The following is a 23,855-nucleotide window of genomic DNA, read 5'->3' on the forward strand; positions in this document are numbered from 1 at the left end:
ATTGGCAGGTTTATCAGAGTTAAAATGTCATGGTACAAAGTGCATGTTGGATGAACAAATGATAATATTACTGTCCTTTCTCCTTTTGGTATATTTCGCTTGTAAGCTTGTTTTCATGATTGATGCTTATTTGTAGTAATCATCATGATTAATTAACGTTTAATAATGATAAAATCTTCATTATAACACAAGGACAAGGTTGTATGAAACCAGCTAACAAGGAATTCAAGTTGATTATGCAAAGATAAAAGCCGTATGAATTAAGAAATCACCATTGTATTCACATCATTGTTATAGCTCTTAATCTACATCATTATCCTACACGACAATTAAACCTAATTTAGTATAAATTAAAAGTGTATTAGAAGCAATTACAATACTTTCAAGAGTCCATCATTCTGAACTCTGGCAAAACCATGTTGCTGTATTGTACATCAACACACACTTCTCTCCTATAACACATGAAGCACATCATAATTGTCTTAAATTGCTAATTATCTTCGATTAATTCGAAAATTAAAAAAAAATGGAGGTAAATAATTCAAAACTTAACCACCATATCAAGACTCTGTCTTTCTCTCATAAATAACCAACACCCACTCCAACTAACTATCCTCCTCCACCTACAAAGATCTCCAGCACCACCTTCCTCCACCACACACACATTACTCGAAATCTCGAATGCATAAACCTAAAAGCTTCTGTTAAGAACAAATTCAATGTTGAAAATTATTAGCACAATGATCAGACACTTAGTTTTTCTCTTGATCATTTTCTCAAGTGATCTGCAGAATTTTTTTTACTACGGAAATTCTCTTTCCCCTGATGGCCTTACTCTGCTGTCTCTGAAATCCGCTATCGACAATGGCAGCACTATCTTCTCCGATTGGAATGAGAAAGACTCTGACGCGTGTAACTGGACTGGCATTGCCTGCTCCAACGTTTCTGGTGAATCGCATGTAGTTGGAATTTCTGTCTCTGACATGAATATTTCTGGCTACATTCCGTCAGAGCTCGGATCATTAGCTTATCTACGACGAATCAATTTTGGCGGGAATAATTTTCATGGCCCTGTTCCTGATCAGCTCTTTAATGCAACGTCCCTGCACAGTATTGTTTTACATGGAAACAATTTATCTGGAAATTTACCTCCGGGAATTTGTAGTCTTCCGATGCTTCAGAGGCTTGATCTTTCGAATAATAGGCTTTTGGGTTCACTTCCGAAGGAATTGAGAAAATGTGGGAAATTACAGCAGCTGAATCTCTGCGGAAATGAGTTTTCTGGAGAGATTCCAGCTGGGATATTCGCGGAGATGGTGAGCTTAGTTCAGTTAGACCTCTCGCGGAATTCTTTTACTGGAAAAATTCCAGAAGATATAGGCGAGTTGAAATCGCTGTCAGGAACTTTAAATATGTCTTTTAATAATTTGTCAGGAAATATTCCAAGATCTTTGGGTGATTTACCGTTAACAGTGGATTTTGATCTTAGGAGTAATAAACTGAGTGGTGAAATACCGAAAATTGGATCATTTTCGAGTCAAGGTCAGAAGGCGTTTTTGAATAATCCGCTTTTATGTGGCTTTCCATTGCGGAAATCATGTGATGATGTTAGTGTTAGTGCTGAAAGTTCATCGGGAGATCAGAGTTTTTCGCCATGGAGTGATGATGAGAATGCGGAAAAAGGAGTGAGCTTTGGTTTGATTGTGTTGATTTCGGTGGCTGATGTGGTTGGAGTGGCGTTTATTGGATCCGTTATTGTTCTTGTGTACTGGAGGAAGCAGAGTTGTCATGGTTGTAGCTGCACTAGGAATGGGAAGCTTGGTGGTAATGAGAGAGGTTCTTTGTGCAGTTTTCCTTGTATTTTTGGGGGGTTTTCGAGTGGTAGTGATTCAGAAGGTGAGTCAGAAAAAGGCGGTGGAGGAGGAGGAGAAGGAGATCTTGTGGCTATTGATAAAGGGTTTCGTATAGAATTGGATGAGCTTTTGAGAGCATCAGCTTATGTGTTGGGGAAGAGTAGATTGGGAATTGTGTATAAGGTTGTGCTTGGAAGTGGCGTGCCTGTGGCTGTCAGGAGGTTGGGAGAGGGCGGTGAAGAGAGGCACAAGGAGTTTGTGGCGGAGATTCAGGCTATTGGGAGGGTGAAGCATCCGAATGTTGTGAAGCTGAGAGCATATTATTGGGCTACTGATGAGAAACTTGTGATTAGTGATTTTATCTGCAATGGCAACTTGGTTGCTGCTCTGCATGGTATGTTCCTTCTGTTGTGTGAATCATTTGAATGTCATTGCATTTTGCAGCAACAAATGCCTAACTATAGTTTTTCCGATCCACAGGGCGATATGGTCAGCCATCGTTAAGCCTCTCTTGGGCAACCAGGCTAAGGATCGCGAAAGGCGTTGCCAGGGGTTTGGCCTACCTCCATGAATGTAGTCCAAGAAAATTTGTCCATGGGAACATCAAGCCATCCAACATCCTCCTTGACAATGAATTCCAGCCTTACATCTCCGATTTTGGCCTCAACCGGCTGATTGAGATCACTGGAAACAACCCCTCCACCGGTGGCTTAATTGGTGGAGCTTTTCCCTACATGAAGTCACTTAATTCAGAGCAGGCTAACAACTATCGAGCTCCAGAGGCTCGGATGAGCACCAAAGCCACACAGAAATGGGATGTCTACTCTTTTGGAGTTGTCTTGCTTGAACTTCTGACAGGAAAGTCCTCAGAACTTTCATCTGCAGCTGCATCCACTTCTGCCGAGGCTCTTAATCTAGTGAGATGGGCAAAGAAAGGGTCTGAAGACGAAAACCCCCTCACAGATATGGTAGATCCATTATTGCTGAAAGAAGTGCATGCCAAGAAGGAAGTACTGTCAGTCTTTCACTTAGCTCTTGCTTGTACTGACGAGGATCCTGAAATTCGACCAAGGATGAAGACAGTGTCTGAAACCCTGGAGAAGGTCAGACCATAAGACTTCTGGTTTGTAACAAGACTAGCCATCAAAGCTTCTAGCATTCCCTTCAAACCTAATTAAGGTCGGATTATATATCAGTTTCTTGCAGTCATTGCACTTGGCTAAATCTCATAGTTCATGATTTTTGTTCCTGTCATTGTAGTATTGGTTTTGTAATAGAATTGTTAACATATCAGATTCTTGTTATCCTGTAGAAATAGTTCAAGGTTACTACAGCATAGACACAAATCACACCCCACCAGAAACAGAACCATGAGCACGAGTCTGTAGTAAACCATGAAGTAGTGTGGCTTAATAAATTTATTGATGTACTTGCTATAATAGTTCAATTTATTACAATGTAGACATGAATAGCAGACCATCAGAAGTGGAATATTTATAAGACTACATAGGATCACTTGGAGCCCGATTAACGATAATATCAGGTGGACTGTTTGCTTTCAAAGTGTTCCCGACATCAATTACAAAACGATAGTTAACGTCGCCTTTTGCCAGCCGCTCCATTGCTGTGTTTACATAATCCATAGGAATGACCTCAACTTTCGCGGTTATCTTGTGCTTTGCTGCAAAGTCAATCATTTCCTGCGTCTCTTTCAAGCCTCCAATACTGCTTCCAGCCACTATCTTCCTTCCTGAAATCAGAGGATATGCTGGTAACTCAAGAGGTGTGGCAGGTACACCAACTAATATAAGCTTCCCATGACTTTTCAACAGCTCAAGCAATGGCAACAATGGATGTACAGCAGAAACAGTATCAAGAATCCCATCCATTGTCCCCTTTGCGGCCTTCATCTCTTCTGTATCACGACTAACTAAAAATGAATCAGCACCCAGATTCTCAATGGCTTCTTTCTGTTTGCTAGGGGAGGTACTGATCACTGTCACTTTAGCGCCAAAAGCCTTTGCAAATTTCACAGCTACATGGCCTAAACCACCTAAACCAACAACACCAATATGCATTCCAGGCTTATTGAGTCCAAAATGTTTCAGGGGGCTGTAAGTTGTGATACCCGCACATAGAAGAGGAGCACCACAATCAAGAGGCAAATTTTCAGGCCAGCGAATTACAAAGTGCTCGTCGACAACCATAGTATCAGAGTAACCTCCATAAGTGGTGGATCCATCCAAATAAGTTGAACCATAAGTGAGAATCATTTTAGGGCAGTAATTCTCAAGATTGTTCTTACAATCAGCACATGTACGGCATGATCCAACCATACATCCAACACCTACTTTGTCCCCAACTTTGCATTTCTGAACCTTTTTACCAACTTTTGTTACTATACCCACAATCTCATGGCCTGGAACAAGAGGATATTTAGATGATCCCCACTCATTTTTAACCATATGAAGATCTGTATGACAGATTCCGCAAAACAACACCTTGAAAGTCACATCTTTAATGCCAGTAGCCCTTCTGGAGAACTTGAATGGAGAAAGTGTCCCAGATTGTTCTCTGCTTGCCCATCCAAAAGCCTTCATTGGATGTTCATTTACTGCATTAAGCTCTGCACTATTTCCTATTCTTCTGAAACCAATGCCTCTTTGTTTCCATATGCATTTAAGTAGTTGAAGAAATCGTTTAATGTACTCCATCGCCATTTGCTGCTGTACATATTAAAGACACATTATCTACCGCCTATGAAAAACCCGGAAAAAGTCGAGAAAATTACTTTCTCCTTTTAAAAATCATGATCATATTGAAGACACTGAAAGTTAAAACAATGTAACTGGTGAAACTCACCCTTTTCAGTTTTTTAATTCAAGAACTTTAACTTATCACCAGAAGCAGATAATATATCAGTGGCTGAAACAGAAGGATCGATTGATAAAGGAGGAGATGCAGTTACATTTTAGATATTTAATTGATTCAACCAAATTTAACATATGTTGTTTGCACAATCTCAGTACTTGACTCAAGAAACCTACCTAACTAATTTCTAGCTACAAATGTGCCAACATGCATAAATCAAAATTTTACCTGGATCGTCGCACAATTATGATCAATTAGAAAGCTGAACTGTTTAATATATTGTTGCAACTATGAGCATATGAGCATGAACTAAAAAGACCAACATCCAAGATTTATATTGGTGGGAGAAAGACATTATGGGAGACAACCATCTGAGAATGTTACCCAGATTCTTTTCTTGTTTATGTGAAAAATAAACAAAGTAAAGAGAGAAGAAAGATTGTTTGTCTATGATGTACAATCGTATATATTTCTAATACCTCATATGACATCTTATGAGGGGAAAAAGTACATTTTCTGGATACGGTAAATATTGTGCCAACTGTGAAGATTAAGCATATAGCAAACTCAAACGAGCGACTAAAGTTAGATGCAAGTTCAAAGAGCCAAGGCAAAAAAAAATATTCTTTTCTTGTGTCCATATAAACTGTACAATAAGTATAAGGTATTAATTATATCTTTCCTTATGCATTGTAGCTTCACAGCATTACCTTCTGCATATTTATTTTAAAATCAACAAATTTGCGAATCAGAAATAAAAAGACCTATACAGAGTGACACATTTTAAATTGCAGTGTAGTTTTTAAACTTTAAAAACATTGCTTGACAAGATGCCAACCTCCATATGCACATGATCTAGTAGGGGTGATCCACTAGTTACAAAATACGCATGACACGAAGCTGACAAATTGATGTATCACTTTTGAAAAAAGTCTGATCCAGGTTCACGAAGTATAACTTTATCTATTAAGTTTTATCTTTTCTCATTAGATGGTAAAGTCTTAATTCACAATTCAAATTCTCATTAGGGATCTATATCTAGACAAGGAAAAAGAAGAGAATAGCCGAAGACATCTCCACATTTACGACATAAAAAATTGCAAACCCCTTAAACTCATGGATTATACTAAGTGTTACTACAACCAAAACAATGGACTGCGGGCTACAACACAAGCAGATTCAATATTTACTATAGGTGCACTTTAATTAAACACACAACTACATAAGATACATGAAAGTATATTGTATATATAAAAAAGGATCTTTTGTAATTTTTATAATTTGCCACAGATTTACAAGCCCCAAAGAATATCAGCTATAAGATACCTGCTCAAGTAATAGATTGTTCACCTCATCATGTGCTTCCTAAGCTGATTGTTTTTATGAGGTACCAAACCTCTTGATATTCACATCTAATAAGATAGTAGTATCTTTTCACTTGTGGGAAAGGCCATTCGACAGTGCCAAACCTCTTGATTTTCACTTCACAAAAAAGCTGGTTATTCTTGTGGGAGCGGCCATTCAAACCATCCACCAGTGACATGATAAAACCCTACATCCCGCTCAACGAGTAGTAACATTTTGTTTGATCTAAAAGCAGCTTATCGGCCAACCTCACACCATATGATAAATCTCAAGACACACACCTCCATGGAGCTCAATCCCATCAGATATTCATCGCTAAATCAAAGTATTAACGACGTTACTAATTTAATTAAGCTTCTTCCATCATGCTTTCACGGCTATGTAACTCAAGCATGCAAGAGTAATGTTCTTGAATGGGTTGTATACCATAACGTTCCTTCATATAATCGAATAATTTAACACCAAGTTCTACATTATTTAAATGTATACATGCACTTAAAACACCTACAAAAGTAATTGCATCCGGCTGTACATTAGCCATCTCCATATCTGTAAACAGGGAAAGGGCTTCCTCTCCACATCCATGGACACCCAAACTAGTAATCATCGAGTTCCATGTTGCTAAGCTCCTCTTTTCCATTTCATGAAATACCTTTTTAGCATCCTCCAAACTACCACATTTACTGTACATGTCTATAAGAGCAGTACCGAGGTAAATCCCAAGTTTAAAACCACATTTCAGAGCAAAGTCATGAACCCAAGCACCCAACTTCAAGCTCCCTAACTCCGTACATGCTATCAACAAACTAACCAAAGTAAACTCATTGGGCTTCACATTCTCAAGCTGCATTCTCCAAAACAAATCAAACGCCTCTTGTGGCCTCCCATTCCTCGCATACCCATCAATAATCGCCGTCCAGGAAACCACATTCCTCACCGGCATGTCCTCAAACAAAACCCTAGCAACATCCAACTCATTACATAACACATACCCGGCAATCACAGTCGTCCACGACACCACATTCCTCACTCTCATCTTATCAAAAACCTTCCGCCCACATAAAACCTCGCCACACTTAAAATAAAAATCCATCAAACAATTCTGAAAATACAAATCTCCACCAAACCCAGTTTTCACCGCCATCATATGCACCTCCTTCCCTTTCGCCACACTCCCACACGCCTTCACAACAAACGGAAACGTGAACTTATCCAACTCCACCCCTTCCCTCACCATTCGATTATAAAACCCCACAGCCTCACTCCCTTCACCATTTGCAGAAAACCCTTTAATCATCACATTCCACATAAACGTCGTGGGTCTGCTAGACATTTTGTCAAACACATGTCGTGCATACTCCATCTTCCCATACGACGAACAAACACGAAGCAAATTGGTCACCACTCCCTGGTCTCTCTCAAGACCAGTGCATATGATCTTCCCATGAATCTGTTTCAAGTGCTTGAAGTGCTGACATTTGTGTAGTAATGAAATGGCTTCTTCAGAAGTAAAGATTGTGGGAGAGTTGGTCAAATTTGTTTGTCTTGGCAGTGATTCTGGGAAGCATGTAAGACATGCCACCATTATTATTACAACACTTGTTCACTTGGGTTCCGATTAAATCGCGTTGAGATTCTAGGTGCTTGTTGATTGTGTTCTCGTCTTCTTGGCTTATCATCACAACGTTGGTGAGTTTGACTGGTCCTGGTTCGCTGTGTTCTTGTTTATTTCCTTTTTCCTATCATGAAAATATTTCTTTCAATTTTAAAAACACAAAATTTTAAATTTTGGGATTAAAAATTACAGCTTTACAATCAAATACAAAATTTCATACAATCAAAATAATTTGGATAAAATTGCGAAAAAAATTATAAATAATAGGAATAACCGAATAAGTAGTAATAATTGGGAGAAATTATTAGTCAATAAGAGGAAGGGCCGTTGACTACAGGCTGCAACGACCTGCAATCTGATGATATTTATGTAAAAAATATCATATTGAGAATATGAGCAGATGATTTGTATATTATAATCTAAGCTTTCTTGAATGGTGGGTGATAAGTTTGTATTGTGGGTTTCTTTTGTTTTCTGCTTCATTCAGTTGCTTGATCACTTTGCAAATGTTTCTGGAACTGCTGAAGGTGTGTGAGCTGCATATTAGCAGTACCCTTTTGTTCATAACTTCTGAATGCTAATTTCAGTGTTTCTTGCTGCAATTTCAGTTCTTTGATTGCTTGCTTGCATGCTCAGTTTCTTTTTCTTTTATCGCCTCGTATTATGTTGCTGCATATCAAATCGAAGACTATGCACATTTCCTAACTAGGAATAGCACATTCCCCTAACTAGGAATAATTTTAAGGAATAATTTTAGCGTTTAAGAAGCAACTACTAATAATCTGCGAGTTCTATGCTTATTGTCTGGGAGAAACTTTCTGCAGTATTTTTTCTCTTGGTTACAGACAAATAAGGTGAATTGACTTAGTATACAAGCATAATCAGTTGTTTTTTGTTATGTTCTAATAATATTGTGGTGTATATTATTAGGAAACAATATCACATAAGCAGCTTGAAATTTTTTGTGTGGTTGAAATTTTTTTGTTCTGTTCTAATGCATTGATTGTTTTCTGTAAGACAGGCGATGCTTTGTATGCACTGAAGAACAGTTTGATTGGTGATCCTAACAATTTTCTGCAAAGTTGGGATTCAAATGCAGATCCTTGTACTTGGTTTCATGTCACTTGCGACGAGGAGAAACACGTTATAAGAGTGTAAACACCGCTCTTTAGAGTAACCTGCTATCGTGTTTTTGCATTCTTTTTGTTATCTGCTGGCTGCTGAACATTATGACGATAAAATATGTTTTGCTTTTAACTACTGCAGTGATCTTGGAAATGCAAACCTATCGGGTCAATTGATTTCACAGCTTGACCAGCTTCCAAATTTGCAGTACTTGTAAGTCATACTTTTTGGATGCAATTTATATGTGTGCCATCTAGGGTAAATTTCTGAAGTGAATATTTTAGTTTCTGGTAGTTCCCTCTATTTATAAGGAAAATCCTTCTTTTACAGCTTGCAGTCTGATTAATATTCTTGACATGTTTTTGGGTGGCTTCTTCTGCGACAGGGAACTTTATGGTAACAACATAAGCGGCAGAGTTCCTGATGAGCTTGGGAACTTAACAAGCTTGATCAGCTTGGATCTTTACCAAAACAAATTGATCGGTCCTATTCCAGACGCGTTAAAAAAGCTCCAGAAATTAAGATTCCTGTACACTTCGAACATCTTACTAGATCTCGGCCTTTTTGTGATCATCTTACATATCTGATGTTATTGTCCAGGGTTACCTACAAGAAACTTCAATTACCTTTTCTTTTCTTAGTTAAAAACTAGATAGTAAAGAGAAGAGCCATAGTTTGTTCTGAGAGAGTATGGATAGATTACTATTGCAAGTGTATGATGCAAAGTTGTGGCTGATAAATTTTCTGAATTTGCAAATATAGGAGGCTAAACAACAACACTTTTACTGGCACTATACCTTATTCTTTGACTACAATCTCGTCGCTGGAAGTCCTGTAAGTACCAATTGATCTTTTGTTTCTCATGTTTTTTGAACTACCCTCCTCTTTCTCATTATTATTTTCATCCTGTCATGCTCAAAGATATGCTAACATCATATCATGTGAAATGCAGTGATCTTTCGCACAATCAGTTAACAGGACGAATTCCAGTCGAAGGATCCTTCAGCCTTTTTACTCCCATTAGGCACATCTACTTATACTTTCTGTTGGTATTGCAGTTCAAAATATCTAAATATTGTGCTGACGGCGCCTATTTGCTTTCAGTTTTGATGGCAACAAACTTGACAATCTTGTTTCTCCACCGTCTTTAGTTCCACCAGCACCTGCATCTTCTAAAAGTTTGTGTATCTTCTTTTATCATTACTGACCTTGAGCAGAAAGTGATATGTTGTGTTTTATTATTTTCTTCCTTTAATTGTGATGCTGTAGTGCTTTAAAATCACAGATGCATAACGAATCAATCTTTAGGAATTTTTTTAATGTTCTGCCACTTATCCCGCGGTTTGAGGTTTAATCCCCTGCACAGCATGCTAAATTGTTATTTATGTTGGGTTTGTGGAGTCCAAGTCAGTTTCAGAATTGGATTCTGATTTGAGTAATCAAAACCTTACATATTCTTACAAGGGAAGAAAATCCATAATCCATTGGTCTACATTCTTTGCCCTAATAGAATCCTGGTCTCTAGAAAGTAACACTTTTATATCTTTTCCAATTGCAAAGGCCTCATTAGGGTTAGTTGTCGCCTACTGCTACAATATCACATACTATTAAGTTTTAACTCAATTGTTCTTTGAGTTCAGTGGAACCAAAATTAAGCCAATTTTCGTGTACCAATGTCAAGCCTTGACATGAGTTGAGAAATACAATTAAAACTACTCTTTTATGTTTCATTTCAACGTTTTTGATTGGCAATGTCATTTCAGCTGTCAGAACTGGAGCTATTGCTGGTGGAGTGGCTGTCGGTGCTGTGCTGCTGTTTGCTGGTTCTCTAATTGTGCTTTCTTGGTGGTCAAAAAAGAAGAGAAACGATATTTTTTTTAATGTACCAGGTTTGTGCATCTGAAATTAGCAGAAGTTGATCTATAGTGTTTTAGAGCATAATATTCCACGATTTTTTTGCTGTTGCAGCTGAAGAAGACACAGAAATTCATCTAGGGCAACTCAAGCGATTTCCTCTGCGTGAATTGCAAGTTGCAACAGATAATTTTAGCAACAAAAATATTTTGGGCAGAGGGGGTTTTGGAAAAGTTTACAAAGGCCGCTTGGTTGATGGAACGCTAGTGGCTGTAAAAAGACTCAAAGAAGAACGGACCCAAGGAGGGGAACTGCAGTTTCAAACAGAAATTGAGATGATTAGCATGGCGGTTCACAGAAATCTACTTCAGCTGCGAGGCTTTTGTATGACACCAACCGAACGCTTGCTTGTTTATCCATATATGTCTAAGGGAAGTGTTGCATCATGTTTAAGAGGTATCACTTCTTCACTGGCAAATTTAGGATTTTTGGAATTTAAGAACCTTGTTTTTTATATGTTAAGGATGCTGGTTCATCAAACTGCGATGTTTTTGTTAGTTTCCAAGTTTTAAGTTGCAAATTAGGAATATAAAAAAGAACCTAATGACATGTTTCAAAGTGGCATTCTAATGAGCTAATTAATGCATTACAACAGAGAGAAGTGAGGCACAGCCTCCAATAGATTGGCCAAAAAGGAGGAGCATCGCACTTGGATCTGCAAGAGGACTTGCATATCTGCATGGTCATTGTAATCCTAAGATCATTCACCGTGATGTCAAAGCTGCAAATATATTATTAGATGAAGAGTATGAAGCAGTGGTCGGGGACTTTGGGCTGGCAAAACTCATGGACTACAAGGATACTCATGTTACTACTGCTGTACGCGGAACTATTGGACACATAGCACCTGAGTATCTATCCACAGGAAAGTCTTCAGAGAAGACTGATTGTTTTGGCTATGGTATCCTGCTTCTTGAACTCATTACTGGACGAAGGGCTTTTGATCTTGCTCGTCTTGCCAATGATGATGATGTGATGTTGCTTGATTGGGTAGGCACTAACCGATGAACCCTTTTGTGTTATTTCAGTTTACAATCAACAAATCTAATGAATTACTTCCTCTTAATTCTCCCTCAAATCTCAGGTGAAAGGGCTTGTGATGGAAAAGAAGCTGCAATCATTGGTTGATGCTGATATGCAGGATAACTATGTAGTTGAACAGGTGGAAGAGTTAATTCAGGTAGCTTTGCTCTGCACACAAGATTCACCATCTGAACGTCCTAAAATGTCCGAAGTTGTTAGAATGCTTGAAGGTGATGGCTTGGCTGAGAGGTGGGAAAAATGGAAGGAGGAGATGTTTCGTCAAGAATTGAATAACACAAACAATCCGTTTACTCGTTGGACCATTGCTGATTCCACCTACAACCTTCGAGCTGATGAATTGTCTGAACCAAGATAATCCCATCATGTCACTTATCACATATAGATTTTGAGGACCTATTGTTAGACAAATTTATCTGTCTACGAGCCCACGTAGCTCAATGTGCTTTGACTGTGTAGTTAGAATCAACCATTTTAATTTTTATTCAGTCTTTAATATTAAACATCATTCCTGACATTGAGGGGTAACTGGTAAGTAAAATGTTTTATATACAAATTCTCCTCTCTTCTTTTTTTTCTTATGTTAATTCCAATATGATGCAAATACATATTAACAGAGTACATGAATGATGCGTGGAGCATCTGGAGCAGAGTTGCTCTGGTCAGGGGCTGATTTGGAAAGAGGCACGGGAAACATCTTCTTTTACCCCTCCGAATAAAACATACTAAATCCGCCCCTGGTTCTGGTATCAACGAGAAATGAGAGGAGTAGAGGTCTTAAAACTGACATGAAAACAAGCCACAAGATAAAAGTTAATCTTGTCCTTAAACCTACTGAACACCAAATTCCTATCGTCTCCGCAGTTAACAACGGCCATAATCATCTTCTTTACTCTACCTCCTCTGCTCATTCGCACGCGCCTTTCTCCTTTAATCTTCTCATTTATTTCTTCTTCTTCTTCTTCGTCTCCGCGCCACTGAAGAGGATAGCTCCTCAAGAACACCCTTCTAACGCTGTAATCTTCGTTGCGAAAGCTCCTTTCTCTTGGATCCTTCTCCCCGAACAATGCCGACCCCATGTTATCAATAAGGTAGCTTTAACAAGCAAAGAATGGTAGGATTTTTATACATGTAAGAAATGCATTATTGTAGTGTTTTCGAGAGTGGTCTAAATCTAATTGTGTTTACATTACAGGCGGGGTTGTTACGCTGACGCTGCATGCGTGAGAAAAGGTTAGTTTCATGTTTGCGTGGAGTATTAAACAACGTATCTTATGCATGTATACCAACGGCCAAGGCAAACTGGCAAACTAAGCGATAACAAATGTCAACAATTCAAAAGATACCAAGAAAAAACAGTTGAGCCCAAAAGTATGGGCTTATACTCATCATCAACCAACGTCCTAAAAATGCCCGGCCCAATAATACAATTTGGCAACTCGATCTCCATTAAAAGCTTTTTTGAAAAATGCGGCGAACAACGGCGCGAAGCAGAGTCCACTCCTCAGGCAGCCGCAGCAGCGAAGCTCGAGCTATTCGAAACATAAATAAAATCAATTCGAACGATAATAATTTAATCAGCAGATTAAATAATAATCGCCGAGCTTTCCTAGTACTTGTAATTATTTCGATAATTTTGATTTATCGAATTCTCGAGTCCTCAGCAGACGATCCGATGGAGAGAGTTGTCACGCCGTTCCCTTCTCCGAGACTCATGGATCTTCCTATGGTAATTCACTCCTTGTAATTGTGTTTGACTTTTGAAATTAGCGTTGACTGAGTTAGTTATGATATGAATGTGTTGCTTATTGCTATTTGTTTGTGTAGTTTCAAGGGGAGCATAAGGAGAGTTTGTACTGGGGGACTTATCGCCCACAGGTCTATCTCGGCATTCGAGCTAGGTACTAATTACTTCTGCTTGTGTTCCGCGGAATTAAGTGTGCATTGATATTTATTTGTGGGTTTATCTTATTGTCTAGTATCTACTAGGATGATTTCTGTATCAGTCTACTGGTTTTGTTTACTTAACATTTTAATTTTGTTATTTTCAAGTAATTTTGGAAATGTGTATGTTTAGCGCAAATAATTTTGATTAGGTTTTGTATCAAATATTGGATGGGATTATGTGGCATTCAATAGTATTCCTTGTTTTTATTCTGCAATTGGTTGAGTGTCTACTTCATTCTCTATGTTTCTCACCAGAAGCATTAGGAGCTCAACATATGACCTTACTTGATATTTATCCGCTCTTTAGCTAGAGTTTAAAGGCTTTTTTTGCTTGCATCTTTTTTTCCACTTTAGAAGCAAATTTGTTATAAGCACTGGGGATTATGTGAAATTTCACATTCATACAATTATGTATATAGAAGCTGAGTGAAAGGGTTCATCTTCTATAATGCAATTGCATTATCTTCGAATCTTCTTTATGCAGTATTATCATTATACAATGAGTCTATTTAAGAGTTTTAGTGAGATATATTTTGTTTGGAATAACTTTTATGTGAAGTATATGGCAACTCTATCATAGACTTCACTCCCCAAGGAGGGAATACGGTGTTTGTTTACCATATAATGTTAACTTAAAATTACTCGAGCATTCATATGCCACTAACACGTGAACCATACATATATGTATGTACATTGTCTGTTAGGGTTCCACAATCTTTGGTTGCTGGGATGATGTGGGTCATTTATAAGGAAGGGAGGTACTTTATTCGACATGTATGCCAAGATTCTGATGAGCTCAAAAAATATGGTTGGACATATCACAATGGTCGTGATTACGGACATCAAGATCTGGTCGATCAAGATATGACCTTGGGAGTAAGTTTCTTAAAATCTAAGGGGGACTACAGTGGTTATGGAGGAGACTGGGTAGTTCGAGGTGATGTACAACTGGAGAAGTAAACATCTTCTTGCCTTTATTTTTTATTTTTCGTGATTTACTGCGAGCAAACTACTTTTTGGTTCTAGCAATGCCCTACATTTAGAGCTTGTCGTTGCTTAATGAAAATAGAATCTAAAGCTAACTTGTCAAATGTCAATGCAATGAAAATCACAGAGTTTGTGTTAAAACTGTTGACCACTGTAAAATCTCGCCAAATTAATCTGCATATGATGATACTGAAGTGTAATTCATCAAATTACTATCAAATTTTTTATTTATATTTCAAGTTTTGAATTCGAAAAATTACTAAAAAAAAAATAACATATGTATATGCAACCAAGATACATCACGGATTTTCTCTTTACAGAATGACTTGCATGGTTCCTTACTGATATACCGCCTATCTCAAATTGCACTACTGAATTAACTGTACATTCCCAGTTTTAAAGAGGAAAAAGCGCACCTATTTTTTTATATAGCTGATGAAGGGGGAAATGCTCTAAGTTTGGGTAGAGGAGTCATGGGCAATCAATATATTTCTGTTCTAGCAACAGGCTCACGATCAGATGTTGGAAGCTGGGAGCTTCACTTGAAATCAAAGGTATGTTATCATACAGGAATAGTATCTAGTTTTATTAATTTCTTTTGTTAATTTTAATCCGTTTGGCTCCAAGGTTTGTAATTTAATTAGAGGCTGAATCGGTAGTTCCTAGGGCTTTGTGGATTTCTATGGACACTGAATTTGGGTAGGTTCAGATGCTAAAATGCTTAAATTTTTCTCAAACAGACAGATAAAAAAAATCTACATGCTTTAAAAGAGGACAGAGAATAACCTGAGATTCATGATATATAGTTAAATACATATTTTAATTTAGGTTGCTCACTTTTGAATAATTTTGCAGGATGATCTAGAAGTTCATTATGCTGGTTTCAAGACACCTGACATTTATAAGCTGTCTGATCTGGTTCAGGAAAATCTTGCAGCCCACGTGTGTAAACTTTTTGTTAACAATTAGTCTCATCTATCAATTTGCACCTCATTAATTCAGCAAGAATATATAATTCAGCGTTGTCATAATCCCATCACACACTTTTCATCTTCGATTCAGAAGACATCTTCTCAATGATGCTTTTATCTTTTAATCTACATTTGCACGACAGGCAAAAGAGGATGATAATCTGCAGCTTACAGACACATCTGAAGCTTCTCCAAATATACTAGTTTTTCAGGTAAGTGATAAAACATATATTATTTTCTCCAATAGTCGATACTACATTAGAAAGAGGTGTATATGTGTGTTATATATATATATCAATGTTAGTCAGAGGTCTCCACTAATTTTCAACCTTTCTTATGAGCTCTTCCATGTGTATATGCAGATGTCCTCAAAAAGTTCATTCATAGCTGACATTGCTTTTGTATCTGGAACTGGTTCTGACAATTCAAGAGTCAAAGAACGTGTCAGCAGCCTCACAGGTGTTTAAAATCCAGTTAATCTTGGTTTTTTACTTATGGGGTTTAGTATAATATTTTACCCAATGGAAGACAATTCAAAACACATGTAAAACCTGTATAACTGTTTTTAACTGAAGAAAGAACTTACTGTTACATGAAGTAACTGACATAGTTAGCATTCACACAAGTGAGGGCTTATGGGCAACATTCTTTAAGGGTATGATTGTTGGTGTCTAATGCTTAATGATGAAGATCATGATCGTAGATTGTTAAATTTGAGACTGCTGACTTGGGCATGATGCAGATATCTTTTATAAATAGAGAAAATCTTTGTCTCAGTTTGTAAGAACTAATAAAGGCTGGAAGATAGGTTTCACTTATTTTGATCTTGATCGTGGCAGTTGCTGTGAAGAGATTAATTTCTTCACTCTATCATTAAGACCTGGGCTACATCATGTCGGAATGTTTACCGCAAGTTTTTGCAATTGCAAGGATAATAAGCTCTTTCTAATGGGGCTTGACAGTATCTGATCTCAGATAGAATCATTGAAATGTTAAAGTTATAGGTGTTTTAGGAGTAGAGTGCCTACATACAGAATATTCAGTGACTACATCAATTCTATTCTTTCATAAATTTTCATTTGTTTGACGGGAAGGGGAAGTTTAAAATATCAGTTAGATTTAGCAGTGCGGAACTCATTGCTTCTAATTGAGATGCTGCCTATGCATCGTTTATTCTGAGAAATACAAATTTTCCTTATTACAGCTTATAACAATGTATTTTCATACTCATAGTTGCCAAATTTTGTTTTACTTGAAGGTACTTCATTGACATCTCAACTAAATGCAAAGCAAGATGAGTTGGATGGCAAATTTGAAAAGTTCTTTAGCACATCTAAAAAGGTAATATATCAAATTTGTATTCTAATTGACTAATATAAATTATAACATGATTATTCACGGTGCATAAGTTGTGAGGCTATGTAACCCGAATGTGGATTTTTCAGCTTAAGGATGAATCAATGGAAGTGGGTAAGGCTGCAATCGGAAATTTGATAGGGGGTATCGGCTACTTTTACGGCCAGTCAAAAATTTCCTTGCCAACCAACACTAACGTAAGTCTCTAATATATGTACCCCGTTTATATAGTACTCGTGTCTCCTGATTCTACATTGTCATACCGGATCTATTGTTTCTCAAATCTCAAATCCCTTTCCCTTCTTACAGATCCATGCATGCAAGTATGGGAACAATACATCATGCTCTCAAAAATGCTTCTAATTCTTCTTTTTAGCAAATTGTAGTTGTGGATCATACTTCATCTAATGGATAAAATTTCATTTGTATGCCAAGTCATTCATTTTTCCACCTAATCTAGTAATAGTCCTGTCTGCATCTATTCACTTCATTTAGATTCTCATTTACTACAAATTTCCAAAAAAGAAAAGGGCATCGGGAGGGAACCATTGTAGAGTATAGTACAGACAGATGATGATGGAATCAAATTAAGACCACATGAAAAATATGTCCAGTGCCGATAAAATTTAAATTCTTGTCCACCACTAATCAGAATCAGTAAAACCTCGTCTTCTAATTATTCATTTATATTTTCAACCTTCCATTAGTACTTATTGCAACTGCTCTTGTTAGTAGTTCTCATCTCTTTGGATATCCAAAAAATTCATACAGTTTGCTGCTATATCATGCAGCACAAGCTTGATGATGATGTACTCTTATATTGGCCAGCTGAGTTATATACAGCTGTTCCTAGTCGTCCTTTCTTTCCTAGAGGATTTTTATGGGATGAAGGTTTTCATCAACTTGTAATTCGGTTAGTAGGCTTCTGCAATTCAACTTTTATAATAGGCTTGTCAAGGGGAAAAGGGGGGGGGGGGGGGGGGGGGGGGGGGTGATTTAAATTTTTGCATAATATGGCTATAGTTTTTTACTTTTAGGTTACTGTTTGCTTCATTTACATATATAGGCAATGGGATATCCCCATCTGCTTGGATATTGTTGGCCATTGGTTAGATCTCATGAACATTGATGGATGGATTCCGCGAGAGCAGATTTTAGGTGCTGAAGCTCTGAGGTAATGACAGGTCTCGTTTTTATTTTCTTTTCCTTTTCATTTAAAGATTATGGCTCCTCATGTTTGATGGCTTTGATAAGCCACTTGATGAATTGCAATAATTTGCTCCAGTCTAACTACAGTAAGGTACCAGCAGAAGCTGTAGTTCAGCATCCAGATAATGGAAATCCACCAGCTCTATTTATGGTTTTGCAAGGTAAATTAACTATTATAATGATATTCCTTCTCGGTGATATCCTTGTATACTATTGGTGGTATAAAATTGCATTATATAGAATTATTAATGTGCAAGTCGTTTACATGTATCTATATGAGAAGTTAAATTTATAGTAGCTAGAGCTTCTTAGTAAATTAGATTTTCAATTGCTCTTCTTATTCATAAGACAAATGAAGCTACAGACAGTATTTAAAAGATGATACTTGTTAATATTAATTGAAAATGGGAGATTTCTTGCTAATATCCATACTGCAAGATGAGAAACACAGAGTTGAAGAATTTAATTTCAGTATTATTTAACATATAAAATCCATGAAAGCGAACGATCCCAGTGTTGTTCATACAAGAGCAATCATTGTAGTTTAAATATACTATCGACATGCCTACCTTTTGCACTAGTACATCCATCTAGTTTTGACAACACTAAAATGCGTTTTGCTATATTTGTTAAGCTTACCAGAAATTCTCTACTTTTGGTATATAATTTGACATGCAACTTTTGTAACGTCCAGATCTGGTTTGCAGCATGAAAAAGAAGAAGTTTAGTGAGTCCGAAGAGAAACAGGTCTCATCTTTCTTGGAGAGAGCTTTTGTTCGCCTTGACGCATGGTTTCAGTGGTTTAATACCACACAGTCTGGTATTTGCAAATCTCCCTCCTTATTCCTATTTCTTCTTAATCACTCACTTTTCTTGTGGATAAAATTGGTCTATTGTTTCCTATTATTTTACAAAGAATTTCGACGACAATGTTGTTATATTGTTAAATTTCAGCCTTTGCATGAGTATCAGTTATTACAATAGAATGTTTCTTTTGCAGGGAAGGCTGAAAGTAGCTACTATTGGCATGGAAGAGATAACATAACCATCCGTCAACTGAACCCACAGGTCCTACTTAATAGCCTTTGTATTTGTAGAATCCTTGGTTTCTTCCTTCTTTTTTCTGGTCAATAGTGCTACCATATGTCCGCAAGTAGTCAAGGGTTAATCTTAGTGACAATTGAAATCCATTGACTGCACCATTTGTGTAAACAAAATATTATAATTAATTGATCTTTTATACTGGATAATGTTCATAGTTAATCAACTCTACCTGTAGCAATTTTTCATTGTTCTTGCACCAAGTTAAGTATCATTGTCTGACCCCCGTCAAATACACCGGGAAATTGGTATGCCATTTCAGACATTGACCTCCGGCTTTGATGATTATCCACGTGCTTCACACCCAAATGATAAGGAACGTCATGTGGATCTTCGATGTTGGATGTTTCTTGCAGCAGAGTCTATGTACTCTATCTCAGAGTTTCTTGAGATGGAAAGCCTTCGCGGCAAGGTATGATATATATACAAAATGTAGACTGTGTACTTAATTGGGCATCTATTGGAATTTGGAGTAATAAGATATTTCTTATGCTAATTGCAGGAGTACAAGTTAATGTCTAAGGTTTTCTCAGACATTGAACTTCTTAATCAGGTTTGTTAATGCTTTTTATCAGAAGAAGCAACTTTAGTTAATTAACTCAAACTTGTTCGATTTATAGACAGCGAGCAGTACAAAGTACAAACCCATTTGGTATTGCACCATATTAATTACACTAATCTAGCAATAATGACATTTTTTAATATTTTTTTCAGATGCACTTTGACAATGCATATGGAGCTTATTTCGATTTCGGGAATCATACAGAAAAGGTCTGCTGTGTATTTTGTTCTGTTTGCCTATACTTTTTCTCACCTTTAAGTAAACTAAAGTTCTTCTTTCTTTAAGATAAAAAAAAATAAAAATGACCATGCATCAGGCATGCTTTTACTTGGCTCAGCAAAAGAAAGTCCTTTCTTTTATACTGGCTAGGAACCTGAGGGTGACATCATATTTCACTCCATACATCCAAAGCTATAGGTGAAAATATATCCAGAACCTAATAAAGGAATCATGCATTAACTAAAGTAAAATAGCATGAGACAAAAGATTATAAACACTTCTTACTATCCATCTAACAACAACCAACCTTTAAGTTCTGTAAATGAGAAATTCTATTAGCATTATAAAAAAAAGAGACAATAAAACAGAGAAAGCTCAACATTACATAAAACCAGTTCAAACTACAAAGAGAATTCTCATAATAAAATTGTAGGAAATTATGGACAAAAATGGCAAATTTATAATATGCTTCCAATGATTAAGTAATTGTATAGCTTTATTAGACTACTCAAAAGTAATATTATATCTTCCTTGGGGACACATTTCAAATTCTATGTGTACATCTTTCAGGTTCGTTTGGCTTGGAAACTAGTGGAAGGACCAAATAATATCTTGAGCAGACAGCTTATTCGAGAGGTTCTAGAGGAGCCAGTACTAAGATTTGTTCCTCATATTGGTTATGTTAGCCTCTTTCCATTTATTTGGAAAATTATTCCTCCGGTAAGTTGTATAAAATAAAATCTAATCAATATATCATAGTTACGCGTGCCTTTATTTTCTCGCATGTTCTGAAGGGAAAAAGCCAATTTTGTGGCATGAAGCTGCAGATCGCCTTTTCTCTATCTTCTTGTGTTTCATCTACCTGGCATGAAACAGAGGGAATATGTTGATATTTACTAACCATATCACAATTTTTATGTCTTCATATATGTGCACAGCAATCATGGATCTTAGAGAAACAGCTCAACCTCATCTCAGACAAAACAATCTTGTGGAGTGACTTCGGAATTCGCTCACTAGCAAAAACAAGGTAATGATATCTTCCGCCAATAAACTCAAAGTGGAACTTCATAAGACATGATAATAATATATCTGCTTTTGCCACAGCTCATTGTACATGAAATACAATACAGAGCATGATGCACCTTATTGGAGAGGTTCAATTTGGATAAATATGAACTACTTGATTCTTTCCTCACTGCACCACTACTCCAAAGGTAGAAGCCATGATTGAAAAGAACATTTTCTTGAAGGATTGTAACTTTATATCTTAGTTTTGTGTCTCTCAGCATCTAAAACTCTTCCTGTTAATAATTGTAGAGAATGGACCATACAGAGAGAGAGCCGAGATGATCTACAATGACTTGAGAAACAATTTAATAAGGTACTGCTGGAATGATCTTCCTGCAAAAAATGTCTTTTTGTGTCATATTATAGTCTCTTTAATTCTCCTTTTCATGTTCTCTTTGGGTATTTTTTTCCTCCCCGATTCTTCTTATCTGATACTATCATTTTCTTGCTGTCAGCAATATTGTTAAGAACTATCAGCAAACTGGATATTTCTGGGAGCAGTATGATCAAGATACAGGGAAGGGAAAAGGTGCGCGAGTATTCACTGGATGGACATCCCTTGTTTTATTAATCATGGCTGAATCTTATGGCAATTGTTAAGTCAATCTTGTTTCTGGATGCCGAGGGCTATTAGTTACATCAGAATATTGTACTGGCTGCTGAGAACAACTTTTTCGGTACATCAAAAACATCAGATGTAGTTCCAGCTCAGAGAATGCAGTGGTGTTGTAATATCATTTCTAGTGCATGTGTAAGAGTTTGAAATCTCAACTTTTTAGTAATGCTTTCCAGTAGAAGAGTTCACCATGGCATTTGCCAATAGTTGTCTGCTTTTATTTATTATCGAACTATGGTCTCTTTTATCATACATTTTGTGTGTGTGAGTCACATGCAATGTAATACACTTTTTATAAATGAACTATGGTCTCTTTTATCATACATAATGTGATTCTTCAAATTACGAGCATTGTATTTAGTCATTAAGTTTTTAAGCATTATATTAAGTCGTTAAAGGAATCATTTCCTCCAGGTTGCCACAGCTTTGCATTTGCGAGCTATGTTGGAGAACGAGATTATAAAGTGTGTTTGCATGTAAACAAGCATGCACTAAGTAGAGCTACCTAACTAAATAAGAAATAACCTTTGAACTAGAGCTGTTCATGTAATTTACATAAAACAATCCATAAAATGCCAGAAATGAATCAACAGACAGTTCATGTTTCGTTTCAATCTTGTCTCTATGTTTACTATTATATGAAACTTGCTCTGATTGTTTCTGCAGCCTCTATTCCTGACTCGAAAAAGCTGAACTATCACAACAAATTCAGCACTTGAAGATTTCAAGTTGAAATTGGTCTGATGGAGCAATTTGAAGGCTGAAGCTACAGCGTTAGTATATTTACAATTTCTAGGGATCAAGTGTTATGGGGTAAACCAAAATAGTAACTAGAAGTGACTCTTCTTACATCAAGAACTAAGACAACTATTTACTCAGTTTCTATTTGCATTTGTTTCTAGTACACTGCGCAGTATGTTTTTAATTGCTATATAATATTAAAAAAAATTATCTCTGTTTCCTTTTCATTGAAGTTTTTTAGTTTCAGACCTGTGATAAGTATAATCATGGAATATATGGGGACAAGTAAAAAGGCAAAACCATATATTCCATTTGGATCCGGATCTTATGGGTTTAGGTTGTAAATTCCATAAGATATGCCCTCAGTTTCTTTGAATTCATGGCCTTGCTAAACTGAATTTCATCAATATGAAAATTTAATTTTAAACACAGAAGTCCAATTTAACAATAAAAAATTGCCCAATGGAACTCTTTTCCTTCACTGCCTGAAATCTTGTTGGTTGCGTTGTTGCTTTTCTAGCCGCCGTAGCAGAATATACGATAATACGAATGTTTTTCTCGCCTTTTGTTCAGATTTAGATATTTCTTCAGTCCATGTAGAATATTCTGTTGAGCTGCTCTTATGTTGTTATTTTGCTTAGTTCTGAATGAGAAAAATGCCATGACTTTTGGGCTCGTGCATCGTGCAATGAGTATAGAAATAATTTTGGATAAGACTCTCTTGTTGCTTCTTTCAGATCTCCTTCATCTTTATCTTCTGGTTACTCTGTTTCTATTATTATTTGATTCTCTATAATATGATGGGAATATCAAGTTTCACTTTCTCTTTAAATCTTTAAGCAAACTGGAAAACTGGATTATTCTCTCCATTCAAAACTCCAAAAAATGCACTGTAAGTGGTCTCATTGATAATTAGTTCTTTGGGTAAGTTTCTTACTGCTCCTAAGCTGATTTTTCGATCTTTAATTGGGGGCTCATTTGCCAACCACGTATAGGACCTTTTTCTATGAAAGAATTGGTTAAATTGCCTTATTTTATTATAGCAGTGGACATTTTAGAATCTCAATTGCTTTATTTTTATGCCATTGTGGCCTGTCTATTAGTCCAGTGGATTCTTATATCATAGGAGCTAGGTTACTTTTACCTTTTAGCATTTACACGTGTTGGGATCGTGCTTTTATATGAGTCTCAATCATTGGTTATCTATGATTGATCTTGCTTAATCATATTTCAAGTATAATGTATGATCACTGTAGTTTATACTTCTGTAGTTTTACTCTTTGCAGAGAAT

At 36.7% G+C, this 23,855-nt stretch overlaps 5 protein-coding genes across 14 annotated transcripts; 3 read left to right on the forward strand and 2 right to left on the reverse strand.

The window, feature by feature from the left end:
* Positions 1-493: 493 nt before the first annotated feature.
* LOC108198610 (receptor protein kinase-like protein ZAR1) lies at positions 494-3,168 on the forward strand. Its single transcript, XM_017366363.2, has 2 exons — positions 494-2,247; positions 2,334-3,168. The coding sequence occupies exons 1-2, from the start codon at positions 720-722 to the stop codon at positions 2,966-2,968; spliced, it is 2,163 nt and encodes a 720-aa protein (XP_017221852.2). The 5' UTR covers positions 494-719; the 3' UTR covers positions 2,969-3,168.
* Positions 3,169-3,236: 68 nt separating this feature from the next.
* On the reverse strand, positions 3,237-6,215 carry LOC108198616 (8-hydroxygeraniol dehydrogenase). 9 transcript variants are annotated; one of them, XM_064083862.1, is made up of 3 exons: positions 4,953-6,040; positions 4,716-4,778; positions 3,237-4,579 (listed from the first exon to the last, which is right to left on the reverse strand). In XM_064083862.1, exon 3 carries the CDS (start codon positions 4,571-4,573, stop codon positions 3,356-3,358), a length of 1,218 nt encoding a protein of 405 aa, XP_063939932.1. In that variant the 5' UTR covers positions 4,574-4,579; positions 4,716-4,778; positions 4,953-6,040; the 3' UTR covers positions 3,237-3,355. The 9 variants fall into 9 exon arrangements, with proteins under 9 accessions (XP_063939932.1, XP_017221866.1, XP_017221865.1 ...); XM_017366377.2 differs by lacking the exons at positions 4,716-4,778; positions 4,953-6,040 and adding an exon at positions 6,075-6,215 and having other exon boundaries at positions 3,237-4,576; XM_017366376.2 differs by lacking the exons at positions 4,716-4,778; positions 4,953-6,040 and adding an exon at positions 6,075-6,213.
* A 223-nt stretch (positions 6,216-6,438) lies between these two features.
* On the reverse strand, positions 6,439-7,854 carry LOC108198615 (pentatricopeptide repeat-containing protein At3g26630, chloroplastic). Its single transcript, XM_017366371.2, has one exon. The coding sequence runs from the start codon at positions 7,672-7,674 to the stop codon at positions 6,439-6,441; it is 1,236 nt and encodes a 411-aa protein (XP_017221860.1). The 5' UTR covers positions 7,675-7,854.
* Positions 7,855-8,014: 160 nt separating this feature from the next.
* LOC108198612 (BRASSINOSTEROID INSENSITIVE 1-associated receptor kinase 1-like) lies at positions 8,015-12,365 on the forward strand. 2 transcript variants are annotated; one of them, XM_017366366.2, is made up of 11 exons: positions 8,015-8,231; positions 8,726-8,858; positions 8,971-9,042; positions 9,215-9,358; positions 9,592-9,663; positions 9,782-9,853; positions 9,934-10,007; positions 10,593-10,718; positions 10,798-11,139; positions 11,339-11,733; positions 11,828-12,365. In XM_017366366.2, the coding sequence occupies exons 1-11, from the start codon at positions 8,138-8,140 to the stop codon at positions 12,140-12,142; spliced, it is 1,839 nt and encodes a 612-aa protein (XP_017221855.1). In that variant the 5' UTR covers positions 8,015-8,137; the 3' UTR covers positions 12,143-12,365. The 2 variants fall into 2 exon arrangements, with proteins under 2 accessions (XP_017221855.1, XP_063939930.1); XM_064083860.1 differs by lacking the exons at positions 8,015-8,231; positions 8,726-8,858 and having other exon boundaries at positions 9,160-9,358.
* Positions 12,366-13,198: 833 nt separating this feature from the next.
* On the forward strand, positions 13,199-22,165 carry LOC108198605 (alpha-glucosidase 2). The gene is made up of 22 exons (XM_064083858.1): positions 13,199-13,513; positions 13,612-13,685; positions 14,436-14,687; positions 15,113-15,272; positions 15,574-15,660; positions 15,833-15,901; positions 16,052-16,148; positions 16,948-17,030; positions 17,135-17,242; positions 17,837-17,958; positions 18,112-18,219; positions 18,342-18,415; positions 18,949-19,074; positions 19,255-19,322; positions 19,618-19,767; positions 19,858-19,908; positions 20,070-20,126; positions 20,707-20,856; positions 21,075-21,166; positions 21,244-21,353; positions 21,457-21,520; positions 21,663-22,165. Exons 1-22 carry the CDS (start codon positions 13,253-13,255, stop codon positions 21,805-21,807), a joined length of 2,508 nt encoding a protein of 835 aa, XP_063939928.1. The 5' UTR covers positions 13,199-13,252; the 3' UTR covers positions 21,808-22,165.
* The last annotated feature ends 1,690 nt before the right edge of the window (positions 22,166-23,855 follow it).

The sequence above is a fragment of the Daucus carota genome, chromosome 8 (assembly GCF_001625215.2).
Source record: "Daucus carota subsp. sativus chromosome 8, DH1 v3.0, whole genome shotgun sequence".
Classification (NCBI taxonomy): Eukaryota; Viridiplantae; Streptophyta; class Magnoliopsida; order Apiales; family Apiaceae; genus Daucus; species Daucus carota.